General features: G+C 41.8%; 1 protein-coding gene across 1 annotated transcript in view; it reads right to left on the reverse strand.

Moving 5' to 3' along the window:
- Nucleotides 1-17279, reverse strand: part of cep89 (centrosomal protein 89) — a 102092-nt gene extending 84813 nt beyond the window's left edge. Inside the window, exons 1-7 of the mRNA XM_073836054.1 lie at nucleotides 17050-17279; nucleotides 16753-16859; nucleotides 16396-16551; nucleotides 12012-12210; nucleotides 11292-11367; nucleotides 5515-5549; nucleotides 4417-4474 (exon numbers count right to left, since the gene is read on the reverse strand). Of these exons, the coding sequence (XP_073692155.1) occupies nucleotides 4417-4474; nucleotides 5515-5549; nucleotides 11292-11367; nucleotides 12012-12210; nucleotides 16396-16551; nucleotides 16753-16859; nucleotides 17050-17142 (724 nt within the window). The 5' untranslated portion in view covers nucleotides 17143-17279. The remainder of the gene's footprint in view (nucleotides 1-4416; nucleotides 4475-5514; nucleotides 5550-11291; nucleotides 11368-12011; nucleotides 12211-16395; nucleotides 16552-16752; nucleotides 16860-17049) is intronic.
- Between the last annotated feature and the right edge of the window lie 345 nt (nucleotides 17280-17624).

Consider the following 17624-nt stretch of genomic DNA (forward strand, 5'->3'; position numbering starts at 1 on the left):
GTGCGTTCCAGAAGCGGTGCGTTTACAGCAGTGGAGCGATCCTTTCGGCACAGAGTCTGTTTTTGCTGCGCTGCATGCGCTGAATTAAAGTGACAGCGCATTGTTCGCTGTAAAAATGAACATGGATTGACACGGAAATGTACCATAAATGCATATAAATGCAGTCTACTGTGTTTCACAGTCAACACGTGGCTTTTTGGCTAGGTTTAAAATAGTGCAGTTTTAAATAAACAAGGCAACATAATAGATGCACTTGTCCAGGTAGAAAAGTTCTTTAAAATATGGTTTTTAATAAAGATTTAATACGAAAGAAAGGCACAGAGAGCCGACTGCTTGTCTGTGGTAAGTTTTAATTTAAAATATTTGTGATAGCCCAATTTCAATATGAAAAGGAAGCTATAGCCTACCTATGCTGTGTTTAAATGTGTTGCAACTTGCTTGAGCAACTTAATAGCCTATACAAATCTAGAAGTCAAGTGCATTGAATAATAGCCTACGTTGTTTATAATACGTTGAGTTTAAACGTGAATATGTCTAGTATTATTGTATTAGTGTACTGTGATAAAAGAGTATCCCAATGCTGAAAAAGCACGTTTGGATTTGAAATTAAAATAACGGATAAATGGTGTGTTTGAGGTAAACACCCACGGATCAGGAACGGACTGCAAACGCGTCCTGTGTGAAAGCAAAACGAGTCCGTGCTGCCTCTGCACCGCATACGTAACGCACACGGACTGCATACGCACTGCCAGACGGAGTATGTGTGAAACAGGCGTGATACTTTATTTTGGTTTGCAAACTTTGCACTACAAGGTTGAAAAATGTTTTGTTTATTTTTTATAATTGAGTGCTTTTCTGCTCAGAAACTTGAAATGGCTGTGCACTTTAATAAAAAAAATAGTTTATTTTGATAATACTATTTAACTATGATGTGGATAAAAAATGTGAAGGCTACTGTAGCTCTACCTCCACCACATCTGTTGTCATTTGATACATTTATATTGCTGCACTAAAATGTATTTTTCTCATTTGTGACAGTTCAGTTAAATGTCACTTCAAATAACGAATAAAAATAAAGTTGCAAAAAAATTATGCAATGATATTTTTGTCAAACTTTTCAGAGAATAACTGAAAACGTACTTTATTTTGGTATATCGTGATATATATCGTTATCGTGATATAAAATAATCCATATCGTGATACATGATTTTTCCATATCGCCCAGCACTAATTTGCACATGTGCTGCGTGGTATTACTGCTCCTGCTTCAGCCATATTACGGCAGCAAACTTCCTTGACTATTACGCCGGAATGGGAATGTAGGGAATGTAAATCTTATCAGCCTAGAAAATTGAAGCTTTGCATTTCCACCGGTCTTAGTACACGATATAACTACAGAAGAGTCAAGTTTTAAATAGGACAAATATGGAAACTCGTTGGTCATTTTTGAACGCGATGCTATTGGTCTAATAGGATTCAATGATCTATGCTAAGCTATGCTAAAAGTGATATCGCCAGAACAGGAGAACGGCTGAATGGATTTCAAAACAGTAAAACTCAACTTATTAACTCGGGGGGAGTTGGAGAATGAGCCCATTTCCAAAAAAGTGGAGTGTTCCTTTAAAGGTGACACAGCCGTTGTCTGCTATTGCATAAAAAGCTTGGCAATTGTCCATTGATCACTTTGCAGCAACAGCCCAGACCTGCTGTTTCATGCTGTGTTTCAGAGGGTAAATCCATCCTTCCCGCAATCCTCTTCCACTAGGCTAAACTAATAGTGCTCTGCTTGCTACTTGACCTCTTGAGTGCAACTAAACACTGCTAAATCCACTATATCAATATAATGAAACATAAAATGTTTTAGTTATTTCATATAAAAGCCACAATACAGTGTATTGCAACACACAAATTTATTGCCTATTGAATACCACGTATTGTGAAAATAATAAACAGTAACAGTAACATTAACTTCCACAAGTCATGCCCTTCCTTAATCCCATGATCCCATGCTACTTGTGCCATATATTCCAAGTAGTCTGAAGGTATATTACAGGGTTTATAGAAAAACAAAAAATACATGTACACTGTGTGGTATATGCAGTTTTCCTTGTCAAGCCAGAATAAACTATGGCATTAATACGGTCTCATGAATACCCAGTCGTGCAGAGCAGAATAATGGCTAAGGTCAGGATTTTCTTTAAATAATAAATTACTTTTCAGTATTTTTTTCACCAATCCCTTTAGGCTGCATGAAGAGAACTTGCAATATATGACACAAGTCGCATGGGGTCAATCTGTGATCACGTTTGAAGCTTGTCACTCTTCACTGCCATTATATGGACAAGCACAAGCAGGGTTTTTTTTTAACTTCTCTCTCTTCGAAAAAAGAAGAGCATAGGGCATAAGAATAACACCAGGGTAAGGAATGAACAACTTATTTTTAATTTTTGGGTGAACTATGTCATTAAAGAAATAGTTCACCCAAATATGAAAATTCTGTCATTAATTACTCACTCTCATGTTGTTCCAAACCCGTAAGATCTTTGTTTATCTTCAGAACAAAACTTAAGATATTTTTTATGAAATCTGAGAGCTTTCTGACCCTGCATAGACAGTAATGATACTGGTACTCCCACATTCAAGGCCCAGAAAGGTAGTTAGGACATTGTTAAAATAGTCCATGTGACATCAGTGGTTTAACTGTAATTTTATGAAGCTATGAGAATACTTTTTGTGCAAAAAAATAAACCCAGCAGCATATGCATGCATGGTAGAGAAGATATTGCTGAATAAAGTCGTTATTTTTGTTTTCTTTGCACACAAAAAGTGTTCTCGTAGCTTTATAAAATTAAGGTTGAACCACTGAAGTCACATGGACTATTTTACTGTTCTTACTAGCTTTCTGGGCCTTAAAAGTGGTAATTACGTTGCTATCTATGCAAGGTCAGAAAGCTCTTGCATTCCATCAAAAATATCTTAATTTGTGTTCCAAAGATGAACGAAGGTCTTACATGTTTGGAATAAAATGAGGGTGAATAATTAATAGATAATAATAAAAAACTTGTTCTATGAGGTTAAATTGTACTTGTTTAAAAACATTTGCTTTGAGCTAATTATTTTTAACGTTAGAACATCACAGATCAAAGCTTGAACGAAAAAAAAATGACGCATGTAACATGTCCCTAGTGAAAAATAAATATAGTAAAGTGTATTTAAAATACATTTATTTTATGCCAAGTATACTACAAATATATTTACATATTGTTTTAGTATATTATTAGTATACTAAACTGGTATATTTAAAGTCTGCTAAATTGGAACAACTAATTTTGTATGTAATTCACTTTAATTAAGCAGAAGTAGTGCTGAAGTCCAACTAAATATATACATAAGTATATTTGATTGTGCTAAAGTGGAACTATTGCAAGTACACTTTAGATACACTTTAAATATTTTCCATTTAAAGACCGATATTATTTAAAGATCATATAATCCTCATCAATAGTGACATTAAAACATATTTTAGTCTTAATATTAAGAAATGTGCAATAGTACGGCAAATAAAGTTTAATTACAACTTTTATATCAGTAAGTCTCAAGCGATATGTCTATTAAATCTATTACTTCTTTACTAGGGTGGTACAGTGTGCACACAGGCACCTCTTCCAAAAGAAACAGTTCCATTAACTGGCTTACAAAAAAAAAAAAATTGTCTGCTTGAACAAGACAAATATTGGCATGTCTTGCATTTGGCAGTGTAATGCACAGTTGATGTGCTCCATGGCTAATAATTTTGCATACTTACATTTAAATCACAAATAACTAATAGCAATTTCCTCTTTAACAACTTCTCTAGGAGTAAGTTTAAAAACTCTTTACTGTCACCACTATGTTAACAATAAAAAGAAACAAAATTACTGCAGTGGAGGAAGAGGAGAAGCAGAGAATACATCAAGACAAATGCCAAGGCAATTCTAGTCTCTGTCCTCATAGTCATTATAGTTATAGCCTCATCTCTCTCATATCTCACTGCTGACAACAATAAGCTTGTGAGGGGAGCTGAATGAGAAGACGTTGGTTAAATTGGCAGAGGCTTTATTCTTCTTTTTTTTTTTCTTTAGGAAACTTCAATGAGCCTCTCACAAATGTATCACACAGTAACCACTTCATTTGTCTCCAGTCTGTTGAAAGCAGTGCTTGAATAAATTTGACATCAATTAAATGTTCACAATGTCCTTAATTTGCTCTCTGCCAAAATGAAACAGAAATGATGCCTTTCTTTCAAAGCCTTGAGGATTCCTAAAAAGGGGGCACGTTTCACATTGACTGACAAAGAGATTCTGAAATTAGCACAGGTGATATTGGGCATGAGTTCAGTTGTTGTGATGGATAATGTATGGCAGACAGGGGAAGTACCTGGAGATGCCATGCTCCCACGAGAGCCCGATCTCGGTTGTCGTAGCGATGATGGCTGCTATGGAGACAGAGGGAAGTTAACTGATTAAAGGGTTCTTACTGCAGAATATCAAAGACCACAGACTGAAACAGACTGAAGGCAGACTGCATTACTAAGTATATCTAATAGTGAAAAGTGCACTGTGCTCGCTCATTAGAGGCAGTTCATCTCTACTAATGAGCAATTTTCCTCCTTAAGAGATGAGATTATAGATCCTTTGGTAAAGGTCTCAAAGCACCTACAGGAATGGTAGGATTTGGGTCTGACAACATGGCAAGGGGCCAGCCAGTGTGCAGGTGTGTATGTGTGTCTGCATATTAACCAAGCACAGGTGCACATGTCCTAATTGGGGTGGGTGTGTGTGTGTGTGTGTGTGTGTGTGTGTGTGTGTGTGTGTGTGTGTGTGTGTGTGTGTGTGTGTGTACCTGGTATTCATCACGTTATGGGGACCAAATGTCCCCAAGAGGTTAGTAATACCAGTAAATTTTGACCTTGTGAGGACATTTCTTAGGTCCCCATGAGGAAACAGGCTTATAAATCATGCACAATGAGTTTATTTGAGGAAGTAAAAGTGTGGACAATCTCCTGTGAGGGCTAGGTTTAGGTGTAGGGTAGGTGTATAGATGTATTAGCTGTCATATCAGAGAGCCACTTACTGAATAGTGAATCGGAATGGCAGTGATAGTCTCTTGTGTCAGAAATAGCTGAGTTTATTAATAAACTCTCATACCCAGTCTAAACACCTTCCCACTCTCTCTCAGTCTCATCCTGTCTGATTTTCATTCATTCACACACTTTTACTGATAACAGCCTCTGTCTTGGTCTTTCTAAAGGTGCCTTTAACATCAGCCTTTTATGCCAGTTTCATTTTCCCCCTGTCTTCAGAGAATTTGCTGAGCCTTGGGGCAGAATAACCTTTAGTCCAGAGTCAGACCAATTCACAACATAATTGACACTCCTACAGCAGCATTAAAATATTAGCTTTGACCCTGAATTAACTTAATCAGAATAATGATTTCAGCTTCTCATTCCAACTGATGTGAAAAGAGTGCTCTTACCATTTTAGCTGCTCCTTCCTGGTCCACAATTTCCTCTGAAATACAAAATTTTATTAATTATAGCCATCACGCTGCAAAATTACCAGAGCACTCAAAGTCAATAAAATTGTTATGAGAGTAAGATGTGGGATGTGAAACACTGTTAGTTTGAGGTCAGCAAGACTTTTATTATAAATTAGAATTTAAAACTTTTATTCAGCAAAGATGGATTTAAATCATCAAAAGCGACAGCAGACTTTAAAATTTGTATTAAAAATGTATGTGTCACGACCACACACAAAGGGAGAAGGTGAGTATCTTTCAAGGTATTTATTAACAAACGTGCACAGTACAACACACGTGCAATCGGGTGAAATAAGGTCTCTGTGGTCAAATCTTCAAACAAACACAACAGGTGAGTTCAAGTTCATAAGGATCATAGCGTTAGCAATAGTCACTTCCCTTTAACACGATTAACGTGTATCACAGGAGAACATCAGAGCAATCCACGAGGAGCACAGGAGAACATCGGAAGAATCCACGAGGAGCACAGGAGAGACAACAGGAGGGGGAGAAGATCCACAGAGAAGCATCCATGCAACTTCGATACCAGCCGGTGAGTGAGTGAATGAGGTAAGTATTTGAAGGGTGTGGTGATTGCTGGTGCAGGTGACGGTGATTAGAATTCTGGTGATGGTTCACGGGTGTGCTGTGGTGGTGATTGGCTGGTTGGTGGAGGATCGTGGTGATTGGGGCTGAGGGAACGTGCAGAGGGTGTGACATCACCCCCTCCTCCACGGGTGACTCCTGGCACCCAAGAACGGCGACGGGGACGACCACGACCTCTGGGAGCTGGGCGTTCGGGATGTTGGCGGTGGAATTCCTCGAGGAGAGTCGGGTCCAGGATGTCGTCACGGGGTATCCACGATCTCTCCTCGGGTCCGAACCCCTCCCAGTCCACTAGGTACTGGAGCTGGCCGTTCCGCCGCCGGGAGTCTAGGATTTCTTGGACTTGGTAGATGTTATCTCCAAGGATCTCTGGCGGGTCGGGAGGAGGAGGTGACTCCGACTCTGTGGAGGAAGGGAACAGGGGTTCAGTGTGGCGCTTGAGTAGGGAAACGTGAAACGAGGGGGCGATTCTGTAATGTGGAGGTAGGTTTAGACGGTAGGTGACAGGGTTGATCTGTGAGTGCACGGTGAAGGGCCCTATGTAGCGGGGACTCAGCTTCCTACTGGGCAGCCGGAGGCGTATGTCTCGAGTGGACAACCATACCTGGTCCCCGGGGAGGTAAACTGGGTTGGGTAACCTACGGCGGTTGGCATGTTCCGTATGCCTCCGTACTGCCCGCTGGAGATGGACGTGCGCTGAGTCCCACACCCTCTCGCTCTCTCGGAACCAGTGATCTACCGCGGGCACCTCGGAGGACTCTCCAGTCCATGGAAACAGAGCTGGTTGATAACCTAGAATGCATTGGAATGGGGTTAGACCAGTAGAGGTTTGACGGAGGGAATTTTGCGCATACTCAGCCCACGGTAGATACTGGCTCCAGGTGTTTTGATGTTGGGAACAGTACGTCCGAAGGTAGCGGGAGATTTCCTGTATTTTCCGTTCGGTCTGCCCGTTCGTTTGAGGGTGATATCCGGATGACAGGCTGACTGTGGTACCCAGAAGTTGGAAGAAGGCCCGCCAGACCCTGGAAATGAATTGGGGTCCCCGATCGGACACGATGTCTTCTGGGAGTCCGAAGTTCCGGAATACATTGTGGAATAGTGCCTCTGCGGTTTCTAGTGCTGTGGGGAGACCTTTGAGAGGTATTAATTTGCAAGCTTTCGAGAATCGATCGACTACCACTAAAATTGTGGTGTAACCCTGAGAGGGGGGCAGGTCTGTGGCGAAGTCAATGCCCAAGTGTGTCCAGGGTCGGCGGGGAATAGGTAACGGTTGTAATTTACCTTCGGGTAAGCGGCGTGGGGTTGTGTTGACGGCGCAGACCGAACATCCTTGGACGTACCGTTCCACTTCCCTGCTCATGTTGGGCCACCAATATTTCTGCTGGAGGAGCGAGAGGGTTCGCCTGCTGCCAGGATGTCCTGAGCCGGGGGACGTGTGCGTACTATCCAGCAGAAGGGGTCTGAGACGGCTTGGGACATAGACACGACCCGGGGGAAGCTCCGGTGGTGCAGGTTCCTCGAAGGTGGCGGCCCGTATATCTTCATCCAGCTGCCATAGTATGGGTGCGAGAAAGACAGATGGGGGTAGAATTGGATCAGGATCGTCAGAGGTAGGTTCAGGTGAGTGCATACGTGATAGGGCGTCTGCTTTGGTGTTTTTGTGGCCGGGTTGGTAAGTAATGTGGAAATTGAATCGGGCAAAGAATAATGACCAGCGAGCTTGGCGGGCATTTAGTCTCTTGGCGTTCTGAATGTACTGGAGGTTCTTGTGGTCGGTTATTACGGTGAAGGGGAACTGGGCTCCTTCCAACCAGTGCCGCCACTCTTCGAGGGCGAGCTTTATGGCCAGCAGTTCGCGGTCTCCAATTCCATAATTCTGCTCAGCTGGGGTGAGTTTTTTGGAATAGTACGCACACGGATGGAGGGATCGGGGTTCATCAGACCACTGGGACAGCACGGCTCCTACGCCCACGTCCGCCGCATCTACCTCCACCACGAAGGGCCTTGAAGGGTCGGGGTGCTTGAGGATGGGAGCGGTGGTGAACATTAGCTTTAGACGGTCGAAGGCTTGCTGAGCCTCTGGAGTCCACTGTAGTACCCGGCGACCTCCCTTTAAGAGGGAAGTGAGTGGAGCCGATAGGAGGCTATAGTTCTTTATAAAGCGTCGGTAGAAGTTAGCGAAGCCTAAGAAACGCTGAAGCTCCTTCACCGTCCTGGGCTCCGCCCACTTGGCCACTGCGTCCACCTTGCCGGCTTCCATGTGAACTCCCTCCGCAGTGATCACGTATCCGAGAAAGGAGATGGTGGGCTGATGGAATTCACATTTTTCTAATTTTAGATAGAGTTGGTACTCACGGAGGCGTTGGAGAACCTGACGGACGTGGTCTTGATGTTCTTTTAGGTTACGTGAGTAAATGAGGATATCGTCAATGTAGATGATTACGAATCGATGGAGGTAGTCGCGGAAGATTTCGTTCATGAAATTCTGAAATACGGAAGGACTGTTAGCCAGGCCATAGGGCATCACCTGATATTCATAGTGACCGGTGGGGGTGATGAAGGCGGTCTTCCACTCATCTCCTTCTCGGATACGGATCAGGTTGTATGCACTGCGGAGGTCGAGTTTGGTGAAGACGCGGGCTTCCCGTAGTTCCTCCAAGGCAGCTGGCACTAGAGGAAGTGGATAGGCGAATTTCACCGTGGCGTCGTTGAGCACCCGGTAGTCAATGCAAGGTCTGAGCCCACCATCCTTCTTGGGGACGAAGAAGAAACTGGATGCTGCTGGGGACGTGGAAGGTCTGATGAACCCCTGTTGGAGAGCCTCCTGGATGTAATTCTCCATGGCTTCCTGCTCAGGACGTGAGAGGGGGTAGATCTTCCCGTGGGGTAGTTTGGCGCCTGGCAGCAGGTCGATACTACAGTCCCAGGGCCGGTGCGGTGGTAGTTGTGTGGCCCGTTCCTTGCTGAAGACATCGGTGAAAGACTGATAGACGGGGGGAATGGTGGTGGCGGATTGAGTGGCAGGGCTCTCTATGGTGGTGGCGTGCAGAGGGATAGGACGGTATGGAGACTTTGCATCTGACGAGGAAGGATGATAGCCGTGGTCCTCACACGTTGCGCCCCACTCCAGGACCTCTCCTGTGCTCCAATCTATGCGGGGTTGGTGCTTAATGAGCCATGGTCTGCCCAGGATGACATCCACGTTGGCTCGCGGGAGTACTAGGAGGGTCAGATGTTCCCGGTGGTTGTGTTGGGAGACGAGGGTCACTTTTCTGGTCCGGCGAGATATCTTACCATCGCCCAATGGTGAGTTTTGGATTGTGGTTATGTGGTATGTGACCTCATTTTGAACGGTGGGAATTCGATGTTTAGCAATGAAGTGTGATGAAACAAAATTGCCAGCCGCTCCGGAATCCACGAGCACATAGATGGGGAGAGTACGAGAGTTTACTATTAGTTTAGCGGTAATATGGGGTAAGAGAGACATGGCCGGAGTAATAGATACGGTACTCACCATTGGACGAGGCGGGCGGACTGGACAGGCACTGATGAAGTGAGAGGCTTCTCCACAATATAGACACAGATGATTATTAATTCGTCGTTTCCTCTCCGCAGGATCCAGGCGATAGGAGTCAGTAATCATAGGCTCCTCCGCGTCTCGTTGGGGTGACGGTGTTCGGAGTGGAGGGAAGCTGGGTACAGACTTTGTAGAAGGACACGCTGAGAGATGTTGAGAAATGCCTACTGCCTTCTTAATAAAGGTTTCCAGCGGTACGTTGTCATCGTAAATAACCATATGCTTGCGGATCTGGGGTTTAAGCCCCTTACGGTAGGCTGCTAGGAGAGCTACTTGGTTCCAACCACTGGTGGCCGCTAGGGAGCGGAAGCGCAGGGTGTATTCATGGATATTGGACGCACCTTGATTCAGAGTGATCAGTTCGTCGTGCACGGAAAGGGGAGTGAGAGCAGCTCCAAACACGTCCTTGAAGTGGGCAGCGAAAGCATTATAGGAGATCAACGCATCGCTCCGTGAATTCCAGAGTGCAACCGCCCATTGAAGTGCCTGCCCAGTGAGGAGGGAAATCATAAAATATATTTTAGAAATTTCGTTCGGAAACTGGTGTGCGTTGGCTTCGATATAGAGGGAACATTGCAGGAGGAAACCATTGCAACCACCCGGGTCTCCGGAATAGTTCATGGGGCGAGAGAGGGGCGTGTTGGAAATCGTCGTTGGAACAGCCGGTAGAGATTGACGAAGGACGTTTACCATATCCGAAAAGGAGTCGGGGGTATCTTCTGTGATAGCGGCGCTCGCCTCCATGAGAGACGTGGTGTGTTATTACTTTAGGGCTGGTATCCTGTCACGACCACACACAAAGGGAGAAGGTGAGTATCTTTCAAGGTATTTATTAACAAACGTGCACAGTACAACACACGTGCAATCGGGTGAAATAAGGTCTCTGTGGTCAAATCTTCAAACAAACACAACAGGTGAGTTCAAGTTCATAAGGATCATAGCGTTAGCAATAGTCACTTCCCTTTAACACGATTAACGTGTATCACAGGAGAACATCAGAGCAATCCACGAGGAGCACAGGAGAACATCGGAAGAATCCACGAGGAGCACAGGAGAGACAACAGGAGGGGGAGAAGATCCACAGAGAAGCATCCATGCAACTTCGATACCAGCCGGTGAGTGAGTGAATGAGGTAAGTATTTGAAGGGTGTGGTGATTGCTGGTGCAGGTGACGGTGATTAGAATTCTGGTGATGGTTCACGGGTGTGCTGTGGTGGTGATTGGCTGGTTGGTGGAGGATCGTGGTGATTGGGGCTGAGGGAACGTGCAGAGGGTGTGACAGTATGTTTTGAATAAATACTTTTCTTTTAACTTTCTATTCATCAAGGACTCCTGAAAAAATTATTACGGATTCATCATGGCATTAGCTTTCCATCACAGGCATAAATTACATTCTAAAATGTATTCAAAAAGAAAAGTTCACTATTTCAATATTTCACTATATTACGATTTTCTTGTATTATTGATCAAATAAATACAGCCTTGCTGAGCATAAAAGATTTTCATAAATATAAATATAGGTACATTTTAACACTTTGTAACTTCTAACCTTCAGTCTGTAGAGGAGACACAATATCAAATGCAGAGTCTTCGGTCTCTTCATCAACGTCTGAATTGGTCTCGTCCTGACAGAAAGATTCATTTAGCCAGTCAACATATACATGTGACCTTGGACCACAAAAACCATTCATAGGAAGCATGGGTATATTTGTAGTAACAGCCAACAATACATTGTATGGATCCAAATTATCGATTTTAAAGATTATGTTCCATGAAGATATTTTGTAAATTTCCTACTGTTAATATATCAAAACTTTTTGATTAGTAATATGCATTGCTAAAAACTTCATTTGGACAACTTTAAAGGCGATTTTCTCAATATTTTGATTTTTTTGCACACTCAGATTCCAGATATTCAAATAGTTGTATCTTGGATAAATACTGTCCTATCCTAAAAAACCATACATCAATGGAAAGCTCATTTATTCAGTTTTCAAATCTCTTATGACTGGTTTTGTGGTCCATATATAACTATGATGAGCATAAATGCAAGGTAAGGAGTGGTTAAATGCCACAAGCTATCAGAAAACTACTAAATCAGATTTGAATACTTTAATTTCTTGATCTCAGACTAGGTATTGACTTGGAGCAGGATTTGAATGAATCAGAAGCTCCACCTCATGGTGAATATTGGTAAATGCATCAAATGCTTAACAGGACAAAGCACTCCATACACAGACCCAACAAACAAACACACACACAACTGTACCTTCCTGTGTTTTAAAGGCACGGCGTAAACAGCATTTATGTCATCTGCTCTGCTCTGTCTCTCAATGGACTGATATACATGATTTTCATCTCTCTCTTCTTCTCCCTCCATCTCATCACTCTCATCATCTTCATCATCATCTGAAAGTCCTGGGGAAGGCACAGGTGGTCTTCCTATCACTGAATCTGTCCAGGTGTCTCTAAAATGAGAATAATGCAAACTCACATATTTAAATTGCATAAAATGAAAAGTTAATGCTGTTTGAACCACTATCTGTAAGACATCCTATCATGAAGACGTAAGCAGACCAATGTCGAAATATCTAAGCAAGTAACCTACGTTGCCTCCTTCTGAACCAAAAATGCCTATACACTTACAATCAAAGCAACCTGCTGTGCTACCCTGATTAGAAGTCATTGTGTTGTAATAATAATGGTTGTGCTTTCAGACTTCAGACTTTCACTTAAAGGATTAGTTCTAACAAAAATACAACCTTTGTGTCATTATAACATTCTTTCCTCTATGAAACACAAAAGGAGAAATTACGGACGACTAAAAGTGATGCTTTCAAACTACAAAAATTATAATAAAGTATCATAAAAGTAGTCCAAATGACTAATGCACTATATTTCATGTCTTCTAAGGTCATACGATAGCGTTGTGTAACAGGCAGACCGAAATTTAACCATTTAACCAATCAGTTCTTTGAAAAATCTGACTCATAAACTCATGAACATGACGAGTAACAAGTGAATAACAACTTCAATATTGGTCTGTTCTTCACTAGGATGATCATTTGTGCCAAAACCTGGATATTTTAGGCAATATAGAAATCTCGGTCAGGATGTATCCGGGAAAAACGGCACGTTCTTCACAAGCTGTCGTATGGCTTCAGTAGACTTTTCTTTTTTTTTTAAGTCACAGTCTTTTGCAACAACATTTCTGAGTCCTCAATAGCTCAATTCCTCTTAAAAAAAAAATAAAAGAGGGCTGGTTTATTTAGGCCAATGTTTCCCAAACTGGGTTTTGTAAGGAAACTGCAAGGGGTGTAATTAATTAAACCAATTAAAGAGATAGTTCACCCAAAAATATAAATTCTTTCATTAATTACTCATGTCATTCCAAACCCATAAGACCTTCGCTCATCTTCGAAACACAAATTAAGATATTTTTGATGAAATCCGAGAGCTTTCTGACCTTCCATAGACAGCAAGGGTCCTACCATGGTCAAGGCGCAGAAACGCAGTATGGACATTTTTGAAATGGTCCACGTGACATCAGTGGTTCAACCGTAATTTTACGAAGCTACAAGAATATACACATCATGGAGAGTACCACAAGTACCATGTTAATTTGTGTTTCTAAGATGAACTAAGTTCTTGTGTGTTTGGAACGACATGAGGATGAATAATTAATGACAGAATTTTCATTTTTGGGTGAACTATCCCTTTAAATGCTAAAAATTTTATTTTGAAAAATAGATAGAAATATGTTTAAATAAACGCAATCAAGATAAAATGGTTACAATATACTGTACAGCCGTGGCCAAAAGTTTTGAGAATGACACAAATATTAGTTTTCCCAAAGTTTGCTGCTCAACTGCTTTTAGATCTTTGTTTCAGTTGTTTCTGTGATGTACTGAAATATAATTACAAGCACTTCATTCGTTTCAAAGGCTTTTATCGACAATTACATGACATTTATGCAAAGAGTCAGTATTTGCAGTGTTGGCCCTTCTTTTTCAGGACCTCTGCAATTCGACTGGGCATGATCTCAATCAACTTCTGGGCCAAATCCTGACTGATAGCAACCCATTCTTTCATAATCACTTCTTGGAGTTTGTCAGAATTAGTAGGTTTTTGTTTGTCCACCCGCCTCTTGAGGATTGACCACAAGTTTTAAGATCTGGGGAGTTTCCAGGCCATGGACCCAAAATGTCAACGTTTTGGTCCCTGAGCCACTTAGTTATCACTTTTGCCTTATGGTACAGTGCTCCATCGTGCTGGAAAATGCATTGTTCTTTACCAAACTGTTGTTGGATTGTTGGAAGAAGTTGCTGTTGGAGGGTGTTTTGGTACCATTCTTTATTCATGGCTGTGTTTTTGGGCAAAATTGTGAGTGAGCCCACTCCCTTGGATGAGAAGCAACCCCACACATGAATGGTCTCAGGATACTTTACTGTTGGCATGACACAGGACTGATGGTAGCGCTCACCTTTTCTTCTCCGGACAAGCCTTTTTCCAGATGCCCCAAACAATCGGAAAGAGGCTTCATCGGAGAATATGACTTTGCCCCAGTCCTCAGCAGTCCATTCGCCATACTTTTTGCAGAAGATCAATCTGTCCCTGATGTTTTTTTTGGAGAGAAGTGGCTTCTTTGCTGCCCTTCTTGACACCAGGCCATCTTCCAAAAGTATTGGCCTCACTGTGTGTGCAGATGCGCTCACACCTGCCTGCTGCCATTCCTGAGCAAGCTCTGCACTGGTGGCACTCCGATCCCGCAGCTGAATCCTCTTTAGGAGACCATCCTGGCGCTTGCTGGACTTTCTTGGACGCCCTGAAGCATTCTTAACAATGCAGCGGAATTTTTTTTTCAGGATTAAGTTAATTTTTATGGCAAAGAAGGACTATGCAATTCATCTGTTCACTCTTCATAACATTCTGGAGTATATGCAAATTGCTATTATAAAAACTTAAGCAGCAACTTTTCCAATTTCCAATATTTATGTAATTCTCAAAACTTCTGGCCACGACTGTACACAGTGCTGCTTAAGAGTTTGTAAACACTTTAGAATTTTCTATATTACTGCATAAATATGACCCAAGACATCATCAGATTTTCATATAAGTCCTGAAAGTAGACAAAGAGAACCCAGTCAAACAAGTGAGAGAGAAAATATTTTCTTTGTCATTTATGCATTGAGAAAAACTATCCAGTGTTACATATCTATGCGTTGCAAAAGTATGTGAATTTCTTGGATTAGCAGGTGAAATTAGGTGAGTCCATCTATGCAGATGTGTTTTTAGTCAGTGCAATGACTATTAAATGTCAGTACGTGACCTGTTTAATTCAAAGAACAGGGATCTATTAAAGTCTGATCATGTTTGTGGAAGTGAATCATATCACAAACAAAGGAGATTACTGAGGACCTTGGAAAAAGAGTTGTCGCTCATCAGGCTAGAAAATGTTACAAAACCATCTCTAAAGAGTTTGGACTCCACAAATCCACAGTCAGACAGACTGTATACAAATGGAGGAAATTCAAGACCACTGTTACCTTCCCGAGAAGTGGTCGACCAACAAAGATCACTCCAAAGCAGAACATGTAATAGTCTGCAAGATTGCAAAAGTTCCCAGGGTAACTTCTAAGCAACTAAAGGCCTTTCTCAGATTGGCTAATGTTAAGATTCATAAGTCCACCATAACACTGATCAACCATTTTCTGCATGGCAAGAGTTGCAAGAAAAAAAATCAACTGTTCTCCAAAAGAAACTGCTTGCTAAAGATCATGTGGACAAGCCAGAGGACTATTGGAGAAAGGTTTAATGGATGGATGAAACCAAAATAGAACTTATTGGTTTAAATGATGAGCTATTATGTTCAGAGAAAAGAACACACTGCATTCCAGCAAGAATCTTATCCCATCTGTGACACATGGAGGTGGTAGTATCATGGATTGGGCCTGTTTTGCTGCATTATGGCCAGGACAGCCTGCCATCATTGATGAAACAATGAATTCTGAATTATACCAGCAAATTCTAAAGGAAAACGTCAGGACAACTTTTTTAAGAACCGAGTCACAAGAGAACGTGGGTCATGCAGCAAGACAACAACCCTAAGCACACAAGTCATTCCAAAGAATGTTAAAAGAAAGTTAAATGTTTTGGAATGATGTAGAAGGCAAGCCATCACAGAGTGGTTCTGCACTAAGAAATGGGTTAAAACTCCTACATGTTATTGTGTAAGACTGATCAGCATTTACAAGAAACTTTACCTTCAGTTACTGCAGCAAAAGGGGGTCACACCAGATAATGAAAGCAAAGATTCACAGACTTTTGCAATGCACAGATATGTATCACTGGATCGTTTATTTCAAAATGTTTTTCCCTCACTTGTTTGATTTGGATTTTGGGTTATATTTATGCAGACATATAGAGAATTCTAAAGGGTTCACAAACTTTTAAGCAGTGTGTGTTTACCTCCATCATATCAGGTGACCATTTTTTTGAACCAACATCAGATAATAAACATGCAGATTTTTGAAATATTAACTTAAACTCTCAGGGGTACGTCAAATAAATACTTTACGTCAAAAGGGGCCCACCCACAAAATTTAAAGTTAGGAAACCCTGATTATGGTCAATTAAACAGTGTACTATAATACCTGGTATAAAGTGCTGTGGCAGCATAGGGCTCAAAGCCAGTTTGGCTGTCTGCACGCGAACAATCACTGTCAGAGTAAGACCTTTGGCGTGGAGGAGGAATGGCAACAGTACGGCCCGTCAGGGAGGAAGATAATATGGCAGCTGCCAAGGCAGACCTGTGACAGTTATCAGAGATTTACAATGCTTAGATAAAGATATTGGATGTTTATGTAAAGATATTAAAACAATAAATCTGATTCGCTAAGTATGAGTGATTTAATAGACTCTCAAGATTACAAATGCATTGAGAGATGTGTAAAATGATAGAGGAGAACAAAAGTGATGTGAATGGATAGGAATATGGTATGTGGGTATACCTGGGTCTCTCTGGAGAGGGGTTGGGGCTTCGTGGGGGAGGAGTGCGGGGAACAGCAGGTTTGGGGGCAATGGTGGCAGCAGGGATCAAGCCATGAGCTATATTCCGCTACACAACCACAACAACACACAGGATTACATTGACGACACGGCTACATCACAGGATACACGTTAAAACAATCCTGTACCACAGCTAAGAAAACAAATACTAAGGTCTGAATTGATGTGTCTCTTTATACGTTGCACATTAACACAGGCTTTTTAGCAGCTAAATCATATTTACGCGACAGAAGACTTACAAATTCTTTCTTCTCTCTTCTTCTAAAGCTGAAGTTGAATTTGGATGACATGGTCCTCAACAAACTTCCTCGTTTCGGTGAGAGCTGTGACATTAGGATTTGTGAAAACCGCGGTCTGGACTAGTCATTTCAGAACTAACGCTACCGTGTGAGTTTTATAGATTATTTTGATGAAAATCCATTATTTTGTCATCGAAATCTTATTAGCTTCAACTCAACTTCACGTAACTAGACGCTTTCCATGAAAACCCTTCAAATATAACGACTCCTGCGATTGGTTCACTTGTGCTCGTTCAACCAATCAGCGTTGCGGTTTAATCCTCTTAGCAACGGCATCGCGCCACAATCTGAGTGCTACAGTTCTCCAGTAGAGGGAAGCCTCGTCCACTCGATTGTAAAGTCTATCAAGTACTTGGGTACACGTGGAAAAGGGTCATTGAGGATGTCTTATTTGTCATCGACTTTTCTGCTGTCTATGAGTCATTTTATATTGTTTACAATTAAAAAAAAAAGTAAAATATCGTTTTGGCACTGAGACTATGGTTTTGTGACATTGTTAGGAATCTTAAAGTAAA

The sequence above is a fragment of the Garra rufa genome, chromosome 3 (genome assembly GCF_049309525.1).
Source record: "Garra rufa chromosome 3, GarRuf1.0, whole genome shotgun sequence".
Lineage (NCBI taxonomy): Eukaryota > Metazoa > Chordata > Actinopteri > Cypriniformes > Cyprinidae > Garra > Garra rufa.